The sequence below is a fragment of the Biomphalaria glabrata genome, chromosome 12 (genome assembly GCF_947242115.1).
Source record: "Biomphalaria glabrata chromosome 12, xgBioGlab47.1, whole genome shotgun sequence".
Lineage (NCBI taxonomy): Eukaryota > Metazoa > Mollusca > Gastropoda > Planorbidae > Biomphalaria > Biomphalaria glabrata.
Genome location: NC_074722.1, coordinates 36,773,862 through 36,787,991, shown reverse-complemented (window position 1 = coordinate 36,787,991; position 14,130 = coordinate 36,773,862). Strand labels below are relative to the sequence as shown.

General features: G+C 38.9%; 1 protein-coding gene across 1 annotated transcript in view; it reads right to left on the bottom strand.

Annotated features, from left to right (window-relative positions):
- The window catches only part of LOC106079858 (uncharacterized), a 46,752-nt gene that overhangs the window by 11,074 nt on the left and 21,548 nt on the right, over positions 1 to 14,130 (bottom strand). The window contains exons 5-11 of the mRNA XM_056006242.1: positions 13,224 to 13,587; positions 10,281 to 10,384; positions 9,309 to 9,454; positions 8,563 to 8,695; positions 7,213 to 7,364; positions 5,407 to 5,549; positions 3,688 to 3,819 (exon numbers count right to left, since the gene is read on the bottom strand). Of these exons, the coding sequence (XP_055862217.1) occupies positions 3,688 to 3,819; positions 5,407 to 5,549; positions 7,213 to 7,364; positions 8,563 to 8,695; positions 9,309 to 9,454; positions 10,281 to 10,384; positions 13,224 to 13,587 (1,174 nt within the window). The remainder of the gene's footprint in view (positions 1 to 3,687; positions 3,820 to 5,406; positions 5,550 to 7,212; positions 7,365 to 8,562; positions 8,696 to 9,308; positions 9,455 to 10,280; positions 10,385 to 13,223; positions 13,588 to 14,130) is intronic.

Here is a 14,130-nt window from a genome sequence, read left to right as displayed (position 1 = left end):
CTAACTCTCTCTACAAGCTCCAAGCTCTAACTAACTCTCTCTACAAGCTCCAAGTTCTAACTAACTCTCTCTACAAGCTCCAAGCTCTAACTAACTCTCTCTACAAGCTCCAAGTTCTAACTAACTTTCTCTACAATGTCCACGTTCTAACTAACTCTCTCTACAATCTCCAAGTTCTAACTAACTTTCTCTACAAGCTTCAAGTTCTAACTAACTTTCTCTACCATCTCCAAGTTCTAACTAACTTTCTCTACAATCTCCAAGTTCTAACTAACTTTCTCTACAAGCTCCAAGTTCTAACTAACTTTCTCTACAAGCTCCAAGTTCTAACTAACTTTCTCTACAAGCTCCAAGTTCTAACTAACTTTCTCTACAAGCTCCAAGTTCTAACTAACTCTCTCTACAAGCTTCAAGCTCTAACTAACTCTCTCTACAATCTCCAAGTTCTAACTAACTTTCTCTACAATCTCCAAGTTCTAACTAACTCTCTCTACAAGCTCCAAGCTCTAACTAACTCTCTCTACAAGGTCCAAGTTCTAACTAACTTTCTATACAATCTCCAAGTTCTAACTAACTCTCTCTACAATCTCCAAGTTCTAACTAACTCTCTCTACAATCTCCAAGTTCTAACTAACTCTCTCTACAAGCTCCAAGTTCTAACTAACTTTCTCTACAAGCTCCAAGTTCTAACTAACTTTCTCTACAAGCTACAAGTTCTAACTAACTTTCTCTACAAGCTACAAGTTCTAACTAACTCTCTCTACAAGCTCCAAGTTTTAACTAACTCTCTCTACAATCTCCAAGTTCTAACTAACTCTCTCTACAATCTTTAAGTTCTAACTCTCTCTACAAGCTCCAAGTTCTAACTAACTCTCTCTACAAGCTCCAAGCTCTAACTAACTCTCTCTACAAGCTCCAAGTTCTAACTAACTTTCTCTACAAGCTCCAAGTTCTAACTAACTCTCTCTACAAGCTTCAAGTTCTAACTAACTCTCTCTACAATCTCCAAGTTCTAACTCTCTCTACAAGCTCCAAGTTCTAACTAACTCTCTCTACAAGCTCCAAGTTCTAACTAAATCTCTCTACAAGCTTCAAGTTCTAACTAGCTCTCTCTACAAGCTCCAAGTTCTAACTAACTTTCTCAACAAGGTCCAAGTTCTAACTAACTCTCTCTACAAGCTTCAAGTTCTAACTAACTTTCTCAACAAGGTCCAAGTTCTAACTAACTCTCTCTACAAGCTTCAAGTTCTAACTAACTTTCTCAACAAGGTCCAAGTTCTAACTTACTCTCTCTACAATCTCCAAGTTCTAACTAACTTTCTCAACAAGGTCCAAGTTCTAACTAACTCTCTCTACAAGCTTCAAGTTCTAACTAACTTTCTCAACAAGGTCCAAGTTCTAACTAACTCTCTCTACAAGCTTCAAGTTCTAACTAACTTTCTCAACAAGGTCCAAGTTCTAACTAACTCTCTCTACAATCTCCAAGTTCTAACTAACTCTCTCTACAAGCTCCAAGTTCTAACTAACTCTACTAACTCCTCCAAGTTCTAACTAACATTAACAAAAAATCAGACCTTTAAAACCTTTTCGCTCTACTCGAACATGTTCACATGTACCCGTAGAAACACACCACGTACACACTTTGATTGCCTCGTGTCTCACACTTGCGTCTCACAGTCACCCGTATCACCCAGACGTATCGTATCAACACACATGGTTCTCTCATCTCGACTTGACACATACGCCCGCTCGCGTCTCCAGTCCTCCCAAATAGTAACCTGTAGGAATTGTCCTAACTGGTTCAGGACAACAATGTCCTAACGCTAACTGCAGAAGACATCCCACAGACCAGTTTCGCATCAACTTCGCAGGAGACAAAACAAATTATTTGATTGGACAGTTCGTTGTTTATATTTAAATTACAGCAGAAAGTGATTTGTGACGCCAGGCTCCGTTTCAAAGAAAAGATTTTCTATATTCTTCGAATAATTTGAAAAAATTTAGCCAACTTATACTCAGAGATTGCTATACTGACGAATGTGGATTACTCCAGACATTGGTAGAATAGTAATTGACCACTTGCAAAACTACTAGTGTAATAATTACATCGATAGCACTAGTTACAATAAAGAAAATAATGTTGCTGTCTTGTTATAAAATTAATTCATGTATCTTATAGGGTTACCGTATACAGTAATATTAAATAAAGAAATAGCAATTTAAATAATAATGAAATCTTGTAAAGTACTGTGTATTTATACATTACTACTAGGCCTTTATTATTTTCATTATTAATTGTTTTAAAATCTAACAGGTTAGTATTTAATAATTAGCTAAAACTGGACCAATTAAGAGTTACCTTCTTCCATAAATATTTATCTATAGTAAAACGATGTTTGATTCGTTATTGATATTTTAATTATTATTAGTTTAATTTTATTAAATCATTAGGGCCTCCTTCAGTCGCGAGGATAATATGGATCATCTCAAGGAAATGAGACGAATGTCTGGGCATTAGCCGTTCCCCCCTCTGAACGCAGCTGATGTATCCAAAGGAACGGCCGAGACAGTTTGGGGTCAGAGGCGTCGCAGGCTCTACCAGGGTGTAGCACTGGGTGCTGCAAGCTGCCTAAGGGTCCGCTCCTGATTTTTCCTCAGGCTTGACTCCCGAAGCATTTCCCATGTTTGGGTATAGCTGCAAGGCAGCAGAGGTTTGAATTGGGTATAGCTGCAAGGCAGCAGAGGTTTGAATTGGGTATAGCTGCAAGGCAGCAGAGGTTTGAATTGGGTATAGCTGCAAGGCAGCAGAGGTTTGAATTGGGTATAGCTGCAAGGCAGCAGAGGTTTGAATTGGGTATAGCTGCAAGGCAGCAGAGGTTTGAATTGGGTATAGCTGCAAGGCAGCAGAGGTTTGAATTGGGTATAGCTGCAAGGCAGCAGAGGTTTGAATTGGGTATAGCTGCAAGGCAGCAGAGGTTTGAATTGGGTATAGCTGCAAGGCAGCAGAGGTTTGAATTGGGTATAGCTGCAAGGCAGCAGAGGTTTGAATTGGGTATAGCTGCAAGGCAGCAGAGGTTTGAATTGGGTATAGCTGCAAGGCAGCAGAGGTTTGAATTGGGTATAGCTGCAAGGCAGCAGAGGTTTGAATTGGGTATAGCTGCAAGGCAGCAGAGGTTTGAATGCAGAGTTTTCCTTCTCCTAAATAGGTAGCCAGCCATTTCAAACGAGCCATATATTGAGTCCGGCGTAAGTGATTTCATTAACAGGAGAAAGGGTTAAGGCCAGTAACTGTTGCCTACACTAGTAAGCTTTGCTATATATATAAGTAATGTTCCCCTTTCAAGGCCTTTCGATCTATAGGGCAGATGATGTAAAGGCTATCTATTTATGTGGCCCACGGCTAACGAGAGTGTCATCTGGCCAGCACAACGACCAACCTCCTTTACTTTTCCCCAACTAATGTCAGGTACCCATTTAGAGCTGGGTGGATTCAGAGGCACCCTAAAGATCCCGAAATTAAAAATTTCAGTCTTCACCAGGGTTCAAGCCCGGGACCCTCATTTCAGAAGCCAAGCCCTTTACCACTCAGCCACCGTTTATATACAAACATGTTTGTATGTGTGTGTGCGTGCATGCGCGTGCGCAGGTGTATATAAATAAATATGTATGTATAATAAATCCACATACCAAGTTTATTCAAAGCTGCTGCACGAACACTTGATTCTGGACTAAAAATATCCAAACTGGCCTGAGTTTCCCTGGCCACTGTATGAAGTTTTTCCCAGACATCTCTGTCTGTCCCCAGTTCTTTGCAGAACTCTTTTATAAATAAGTAAACAACAAGATAAACATCAATAAAAATACTTTAAAAAACCTAAACAAAGCTTACACGAAGTGTAATAGTGATTAGTTTGTAATAGATATTAGACCAACAACAATAAAATCTTTACGATTAGAAATAATTTTTTTGTTAAGCGCTATTAAATGCTTTAAGAAACTCCGATGGCTTTGACAATTTTTTTAATATAATATGTGTTTTGATTTACAGATAACGAATGTATTATTCTTTTTTCTATTAATTTGCAATAATAACTTACTAATTGACGTTTTTCTGGTGTAATTTTCCTGCGCATCCAAAACGATCAGCTTTTCACCGGGTTTCTATGTGACGTCACATTAACCTAATTATTGAATCTATTGACTTACTGTATAACGGGAGACCATACAGTAAAGTTAACATTCTCGTAAAAGAAATATATCTTCGTCTATAAAGTTAGAAATCAGACTGATGAGCTCCCTGGTCATGGCCACATTTTTATATGCTTGTGAGTCTTGGACGCTGACTGCAGAGCTAGAGAGGAGGATCCTAGCAATGGAATTGAGATGCTACAGAAGGATCCTAGATATCACATTCAAAGACCGCATCACAAACCAAGAGATTAGAGACAGGGTTACTGCAGCGATCGGACCCCATGATGACCTGCTAACTATAGTAAAAAAAAACGCAAGCTTAACTATGGCCATATTACAAGATCTTCGGAGCTCGCAAAGACCTTCCTTCAGGGAACAGTACCACGAAAAAGAAGACGAGGCAGACAGGGAAAGTGATGGAAGGACAACATAAAAGAATGGACGGGCCTGCCATTGAAAAAGGTTCTAAAGGCAAAAGACAGGGAGGAATGGAGAAAGACGGTCGACGAGTCTTGCATGGTGCCTCAACAGTCCAACAGACTAAGGCATAGGTAAATGTAAATATTTATCTATTCTTTCACAACAGAGATTTTAAAAGTCACCCATGGTCTTGCTCTACAGAAGCTCAGAAAGATACATAAATATACTTCTTTTTTTTGTTAAAACAAGATAATTGCATATTAAATAATTGTAACTGTTTTTATAGAAGTAAAATTAGATACAACGTACCACTGCTCTAAGTCCTTCTTCTAAAATATGGCTTTCTATAAGATATCAGAATGTTTATCGATAAGTGTTAAAAAGTGGATTTTTATTTGAAGCTTTCAAAACGGTGTAGATGCCTCCACAAAAATTCCGATCAGGGCCTCCACATATTTAAAACCGGCCCTGTCTCCCCTACTCGCACTCTGTGTTTTACTGAGTCATATTTTCTCTTTCAAAAGCTACGGTCTGCGGGCTTTTTCAGTGCACGGACCAAAGGTTTGGAACTCACTCCCCATTGATTTCAGACAGACAACATACTACACCACTTTTAAGAAGAACATTAAGACCTATCTGTTTAAAACTTTTTAGATTAGTTTGTCATTTTAGCTGTCGTGTTTGTGTTTGTAATGTTATTACAGCGCATTGAGCCTACATTTTGTTTGTTACCAGAGCTTTATAAATAAAAATTATTATTATTATTATTAAAGAAAAACCAAAAGGTTAATGTACCTATAAATGTACTTTTATGCACCATTCCACTAGCAGTATCCAAAAGTTCTCTCTTCAGTGCTTTATTGAAGTGACTATTGGTTGACTTTGGAATACTGCAGGTCAAGAGTTCATGGTAACTAGCATGAATGTCTCTTAAGAATCTATAAAAAAAAATATTGAATTGTGATTACATTAACATGATCACCAGCAAGTCTAGTCGATAAAACAAAAATAGTATTTGTATGATTTAATTGTTCTTCTTTGTGATTGTCCAAAGTGTAGATTCGATGACTCTTGGAACTCAAGAGCACACGGAACTTCAACCCCCATCTGCCTTTCTGAACAAAGTGTTTAGTCTGGGAATAATTATTATCATCATAATAATCCATTTGAGTGTCGACTTGAGAGATACAAATGATTTTTTGGTAAAAGCCCTGACAGAAACCCTACAGTATTGCGAGTAGAGTATATGTCATGCAAGTCAAGGGGAGATCAGCCAGTCAGGGGGAGATCAGCAAGTCAGGGGGAGATCAGCAAGTCAGGGGGGGGATCAGCAAGTCACGGGGAGATCAGCAAGTCAGGGGGAGATCAGCAAGTCAAGGGGAGATCAGCAAGTCAGGGGGAGATCAGCAAGTCAGGGGGAGATCAGCAAGTCAAGGGGAGATCAGCAAGTCAAGGGGAGATCAGCAAGTCAGGGGAGATCAGCAAGTCAGGGGAAAATCAGAAAATCAGGGGGAGATCAGAAAATCAGGGGGAGATCAGCAAGTCAAGGGGAGATCAGCAAGTCAGGGGGAGATCAGCAAGTCAGGGGGAGATCAGCAAGTCAGGGGAAAATAAGCAAGTCTGGAGCAGTCAAACAAAAAGAATATGAGTCGTTGTCCTCTTCTTCCCAGCAGCTGGGGAATCGTGAATCACATTTTTGCCTTAGTCGTACGAAATATGAGCCTACAAAACAGTGGCCTGTTCTGTACTCATGGGGCACTGCCCTGTTGGTGCTTATTTTGCCCGGTTCCGGCCATATTTTGATGCCCGTTGCCGACCCTGTGGAGAGTCGGTGGAAACAGTGAAGCATCTCTTGCAAGAGTGTCCTCAGCTCCGAGAGCTGCGGGGTAGTTTGTCTGCAGAGTCACTTGACCTGTATGGGAGCTTAAAGGCACTACGCCTAACATCAGTGCTTCTCGCCAAAGCTCTACGGGAGGACTGATCCTTCCAGCCTTGCCACCAATTGGAGTTCCTCTCAGGTACTCATGGGCGCCCGCAGGGTGATACAAGGTTGTGCATATGCACCCCCTGGATTCTGAGTAGCCAAATTCTAGCCATTTTTTTCCACCATCAAATCAATTCAAATCTAAGTAGTAACCGAATAAGTAGCTTAGTGTTTCCAGAGAAGTACAGTTGTAAAGATAAGTTTATGTTGAGTCAAGAAACTCAATGTTGGCCTCATGCCCTGCTTTTCTATGGTTTAATGAATGGGAAAGATAGAAGCAGATGTAAATTATTAATTACCTATTGTCGATGACCCGTATCCCAAGAGGCTATGGTTAGAGACGAGGGGAGGGCGAAGAAAAGCACTTAATGACTGTCTTACTGGTTTCAATGTACAATTATATGAAACTATTAATCTTTAAGGCTCTTACAGATCAAATTTACTGTAGCGTAATCACATTTATTTGATTATTTTCAATACGTGTCAATTTTATAATACAAATTTAATGGTAAATGTTGAATATATCTCATAGCAAGTGTCACTCTGAAAGAAAGCAAGGGAAACAACTCTGGAAATATACATAAAGAACAGTTAAACAATGCTAAAAATAACTGTACCTATCCCAGGAGGCCTCAGTCTGATCTGCATAATGAGCCAGCCAGTAGTCCCAAGCAGTCGCGTGTGTTATCAGGTCAACAGAACGTGTCAGCAGCTGCTGCTTTATGCTTTTGTTTTGTCTGGAGGCCATTGAACTCACCTGACCGTAATCCTGGCAACAGAAATCAAACAATAGTCATAAGGGGATTTGATCACTACATTATATGACAAAGCTTATCATTAAGTCATACCCCCTATAAAGTAAAGTTTCCTTTTCATACCTTGTGGTCATCTGTGGCCTACGGTTAACGAGGATGTCATGTGACCAACACAACGACCAACCGCCTTTACTTTTCTGCAACTAATGTCAGGTACCCATTTGAGCTGGGTGGACTTAGAGGAGCCCGAAGATCCCGAATATACAAATCCCAGTCTTCACCAGGATTCGACCTCGGTTCAGAAGCCAAGCGCTTTACCGCTCAGCCACCGCAACTCCTCATACCCCCTATACCATAAATAAAGTCTCCGGTGTAACAAATACGGAATAATCCAAAAGCTATGTATTTTTTTTTTAAATTTATAGGCCTATTTTTAATGCACAGTTGAGTATAGAGGAACCAAATTTATAAGCTTATGTTTGTAGCACAAACTAATTTTAAACATTATATACACTTTAGTTACACTGGTAAGACTCTCTGTCAGACAAGATACACCATTGAAACAGGCCCGTAAGAGAGAGCTCTTGTTCGTTTTTGCTGGCCAAGAGTTTCAAGAGCCTCATCTCTACCAGACAGTTTCAAATTGGTGTGTGACCTACCTCGTCAATAATCTCAAACCCAAGAGTTTCAAGAGCCTCAACTCTACCAGACAGTTTCTAATTGGCGTGTGACCTACCTCATCTATAATCTCAAACCCAAGAGTTTCAAGAGCCTCAACTCTACCAGACAGTTTCTAATTGGTGTGTGACCTACCTCGTCAATAATCTCAAACCCAAGAGTTTCAAGAGCCTCAACTCTACCAGAGAGTTTCAGATTGGTGTGTGACCTACCTCGTCAATAATCTCAAACCCAAGAGTTTCAAGAGCCTCAACTCTACCAGACAGTTTCAAATTGGTGTGTGACCTACCTGGTCTATAATCTCAAACCAGACAGTTTCAAATTGGTGTGTGACGTACCTCGTCTATAATCTCAAACCAGACAGTTTCAAATTGGTGTGTGACCTACCTCGTCTATAATCTCAAACCAGACAGTTTCGAATTGGTGTGTGACGTACCTCGTCTATAATCTCAAACCAGACAGTTTCAAATTGGTGTGTGACCTACCTCGTCTATAATCTCAAACCAGACAGTTTCAAATTGGTGTGTGACCTACCTCGTCAATAATCTCAAACCCACGGATTATGTTGACCTCGTCACGAACACTGCGTACTAACTTGGACATGGTTAGGTCAAAGAAACCCCCGTTGTGAAGTTCTGTCCACTTGTAAGAACTCAACTGCAGTTTTCTGAATGAAATATAATTACACAGTTGGATAACTAACATGTAGAATATAGCGTATTCTCATGAATTAACTAAACATTAAACAATAAAAAGATAGTCGACAGAAATAAAATTATGTGCGCGGATGCATTCTGGGTAAGTTATATTATGGCACAAGAGTTTTTAACCCACCTGCCCAAAGGCCACCAATTATCTATTCTGAATACTAAAAATCAATTAAGGGTAAAATTAGTCTTTGCTAAGAAGACGCGGTGTCTGAGAGGTAAAAGCGCTTGGATTCCGAACCGAAGTCCCGGGTTAGAATCCTGGTGGGTACCTGACATTAGTTGAGGAAAAGTAAAGGCGGTTGGTCGTTTTGCTGGCCACATGACACCCTGTGGGCCACAGAAACAGATGACCTTTACATAATCTGCCCTATAGATTGCTGGGTCTGAAAGGGGTACTTTCCTTTTTCTTTTTTGACTAGTTTTGCTAAAGATATTGTTTCGCCATTCTTTGTTTATGTTTGAAGAGTACACTTTTTAATATTTAGTAACGATTATTTTAAAAACAAAAGTAAAAAAAAAAATTCTCCAAAGAGTTATTGTTGTATCTAGAGATTTAGTAGAGAGACTTACAGGCCCATGTCCATGCTGGTAATAATGTCCAGAGATTGGTCCAGAGTGACTGGAAACACAGAAGTCTCCGAGACATGAGCCAGACATACCTGGTCTCTCAATGACCTCATCTTGATGGACTCCAGACTGAGAAGCACAACCATGACCTTAAGAAAAATAAGCATATATAGGTGGACCTAACTAAAACATTCCTATGTAGGTGGGCCTAACTAAAACATTCATATGTAAGTGGACCTAACTAAAACATTCATATGTAAGTGGACCTAACTAAAACACTCATATGTAGGTGGATCTAACAAAAGATTCATATGTAGGTGGACCTAACTAGACCATTCATATGTAGGTGGACATAACTAGACATTCATATATAGGTGGACCTAACTAAAACACGATTCATATGTAGGTGGACCTAACTAAACCATTCATATATAGGTGGACCCAACTAAACCATTCATATATAGGTGGACTTAACTAAAACATGCATGTGTAGGTGGATCTTTGTAAAGTATTCATACAGAGGTGGACCTAAGAATGATACGTGCTCTGTGTAAGAAACCTCACTCGTTACAAGTCAGCTATACTTGCCACTAGAAACAAAATGTCAAAGCGAATGTAATTAGTGAAAAGCATTCTATGTGTGATCTTAACATTGGAGCTAACTCTTTAAATTTCTTACTGATCGATATGTTTGTTAAGTTTGTGTCTGATGACCCGCAATTTAAATAACATCAATAGAGAGAACATTGATTATTAATGGTGCCCTTCGATCACACATTTATGCACACTGAGGCGCGCACGAATACTTTAATATCTAAAACAGATTTTTAGTTTCAACATAAAAAAATGACACAATTCTACAACAGTTAGATGCTCTAGAATAAATGTCCATGTAACTTTTAAATATTACAATTTAGAAAAATAATTTTTAAAAATTTAATTGTTCTAAACTATTTCTATGGTTATAAATCATACTTTTGACTCAATGACTGCATGCGCTGAGGTAGTGCTGTCCCCTTTTGAACTCAAGGGACTGCACTTGGATAAACAAACGCTTACTCCTGCTGTCTCGAAAGTTTCTGAAACAAATAAAATCTTGTTGATTTTTCAAATTCATGATTGTCAACAAAATTTTGTACAAGGAAAAAAAACTACTAAATTTAAAATCATGATTCAAAAAAGAAAATTACTGAAACTAAAGACTGACTAACATAACTGTGTTGGAAGTGTTTAAAGGGAAACTCCGATGGTTTTGACAATTTTTGATATAATATGTGTTTTGATTTCCAGATTATGAATATATTATTATTTTATTTTTATTTGCAATAATAACTTAGTAATTGATATTTTTCTGACGTAATTTTCCTGCGCATCCAAAACGGTCAGACTTTCACCGGGTTTCTATGTGACGTCACGCATGCCTATTAATTTAATCTATTGACTTACTGTATAACGGAAAACCATACAGTTACCTTTACATTCTCGTAAAAGAAATATATCTTCGACTATGCAGTTAGATCTAGATCTTGTAAGCAAAGAAAAAAAAATGCGTGTTAAAGGAGATTTACATGCATGACTAACCACGGCAGTGTGTATCTTCTCGCCTGACCACTCAACACACAACAAACACTATCGCTTGGTTGTCTTGTCATGACTGACTACACGTAGTCTAGACTAGCCTTACACTGACCAGTTTGTGGACGAATCAGTCAGACCTGCGATCTATTTACTTCTTGGGACAGGGAGGGGCTTAGATGAAAATATTACTTTTTTTCTCGAGGTGGTTGTCCTAATGCTTTTAAATCTATCTATCTATAACTGTACCATAGCGCTTGGCTAGGCCGTCACTAAGCCTAACAGCCTAACAGCTACTTATCTTATCTTATATAATACAGACGTTACTTCAAAAAAGAAGATGATTACGTCCTACGCGTCATGCATTTAGTCATGCATATTAACCAAAGACTTAAATTCTGCCAAGTCATTGGTCACTGTAAGAATGAAGCGATACGATTGGTCAAATCAAGTTTTCCTTTCAGTATTGTTGAGGGAAGTGACGTATGCCTAACCTAAAAACAAAATCTTAAAGCACCCCGTTTTTTTTTTAGATGTCAAGAATTTACTGTCTAGTTTATCAAATATAAATGTTTCTAAGCATTTAAATACAAAATGGTAAAATGTTTACTATTACAACTTTTTACGCAGAATTTAAATATGTCAATAGCTCAAATTTGAAATACCATCGGGGTTTCCCTTTTAAGGCCATGACGCGAAATTATTTTTTAGCCAACGGTCCATGCAAATTTCAGACACCTATGTTTAAAAAAAACAAAAAGAAGCTTATAATGAGTAAAGGGAGAGGACTTCCCATCAGTATTTGTGAATTTTAATATTGCAAGGTTTATCTCCATTTTATGTTTACTACAAAATTAATTAATTACCACTAATCGATTTACTTTATTTTTTTTAAATATTTAATTAATGTGTTGTCCTCGACAATAGACACTCGTGCTAATTTCCGCTTGATCCGAGAATGGGAAGTGGGAGATAGAACCAGACAGAGTGAGATGGTAGAAGCTTTTCAAAAAAATAAGTTTCTTAAGCTTGAGTCATTAATTTCTCTCTTATACATATATTTGAGACATTTTTTTTTCGATAATTGTAATAAAGTAAAATTTCCATTCAAACTCTAGCGGTTCATGAGTAGGTAAAGTGGAGTAGGAAGACTGAGAAAGAGGGCAGAGTTTCACGTGGATTGGCAGACTCAGCTGTGACCTACATACGGATATTTACTATTGTCGCAAAGCTGTCGTCTGCCGGGGCTTTTTGAATGTCGTAAGAGTTGAGTTGAAAACTCTGAAACTCCAAGGCCATGAAAGTTTCCTTCCACCGGCATGTCTGAACAAACTGTTTTGTCTGAGAGTTATCCAAACATATGTAAATTGTTTCACACCTATTGCAAGACAATTGGGCTAGAGACGAGGTCAAAGGCTGCGCACACCGAGGAACTCCACTATTTTCTGTTTCTTTCCGTAAAATGCCCCCCCCCTCCCCCCCCATGAGAACGATGTGTGGATAGTGACAAAATTGTTGAAGCCCTTTTCCCCAAACAGCGCAAGGGACTTTGACGTCACACCTGGGACTCTGCTATGCTTCCCTATTGACAAAATCGTCTCCCATAACGACCGTGTCCACCCGGGCGCCACGTTGAGACTGAGAAGCGTTGCCCAACTTGACCACTTCTGCCGGCACAAATCCATAAGAGAGCAATGCCAATTTTTTTTTTTCGGTGATCAAAAGTTAATCAGCCATTGCCCCCCCCCCCAACCATTCAATTCTCCCCAGTTGAAGCTCTAAACCAGCGATTCTCAACCTTTTTTTGCTCGGCGACCCCTTTTTACAACTTCTCGCTACGCCGCGGACCCCCCCCCCCCCCCCCCCGCCCAAGCCAGTAATTTTTTTTTCATTCATGAGTATAAGTAGCTGTGTTTTCGCTAATGTTGATGTAGAAAGCTCGACAACTGATGAGCGAAAACTGACATTATCACTGACTCTTGACCTTACAGACGACAGTGCAGAGATTTAAAAAGCACGACCAGGCGAAACGATACGTTATGCATTGATGCGAATTAACTTTAAAGCGTTAAAAATTGTTTTGCTGCGACAAAATTGCTGCGACAATTAAAAGTTTTAAAATCAATTCTGATTCAGTTGTCTGAAACATCTTACAATAAAAATAGGATATATATATATATATACATATTCCATGTTTTGCGTATTCCATATTTTCGATGGCCTTTAACAACCCCTGACAAATTGTCAATCGACCCCCCCCCCCAAGAGGGTCGCGAACCACAGGTTGAGAACCCCTGCTCTAAACGAAACAATTTAAAAGAAAAAACAGCAACAAACTATTACTTTGAATTTTAACTGCCACTGCCTCGTGTGAACCAAAACACAACACAACGTCGGAAGGACGAAACAGCGTCGGAGCTGCGCCGTAACTCATTAGAACGGACTGCAGGCTTAAACCTGATGACGTTGCTGCTGTTTTAGTTGCATCGGCGGCTGAAGTTTTCGGGTGGTCATCAACAAATATCTTAAAAACGCCGTCCTCTTCATCAGCTATGTCCTTGAACCCGGACTCGACGCTAAGCACTTCCGCTTCCTGTTGGCTCAGTTCGTCTGCTGGCGGAGCGGGTTTCGGGTCGTCTTCAATGTAGGTGATATATGTAGAGCCTCGTTGTGGAAGTGTGTCAAATGTGTTCTTTGGTTGAGCCACCTGACAAAACAAAATATTCACATCAATAATTAGTTAACTTGTTTTGGTTAATAATTAAAAAAAAAAGTTGCAGCATTTCCAGCTCCCCCCCTCCCCTCGTAAAATAAAGAATATAATAAAATAAATAACTCCTAATTATATAGTTAACTTAACCTTTTTTATTTGAAAAATATACAGAGGAAAAAAAAATAGATACTTTAAAAAATACTAATTAATTAAATTATATAAAGCAAAAAGACTGTCATATAAAAATGTATATGTATATTGAAGACATAAATGACTCAAGTTTAAGAGACTTATTGTTTTGAAAAGCTTCTACCATCTCACTCTGTCTGTTGTTATCTCCCACTTCCCAATCTCGGATCATGTTGAAATTAACGCCATTGTTTGGGGTCGAAAACAGCACATGAATCATATAGAAATAGTTAATCAATTAGTGACAATTACTTAATTTTGTTTTATACATAAAAAGGGAGATAAATCTAGCAATATTGAAATATATTGCAGCCATTGGGCAGTCCTCTTCCTTTACTCAATATAAGC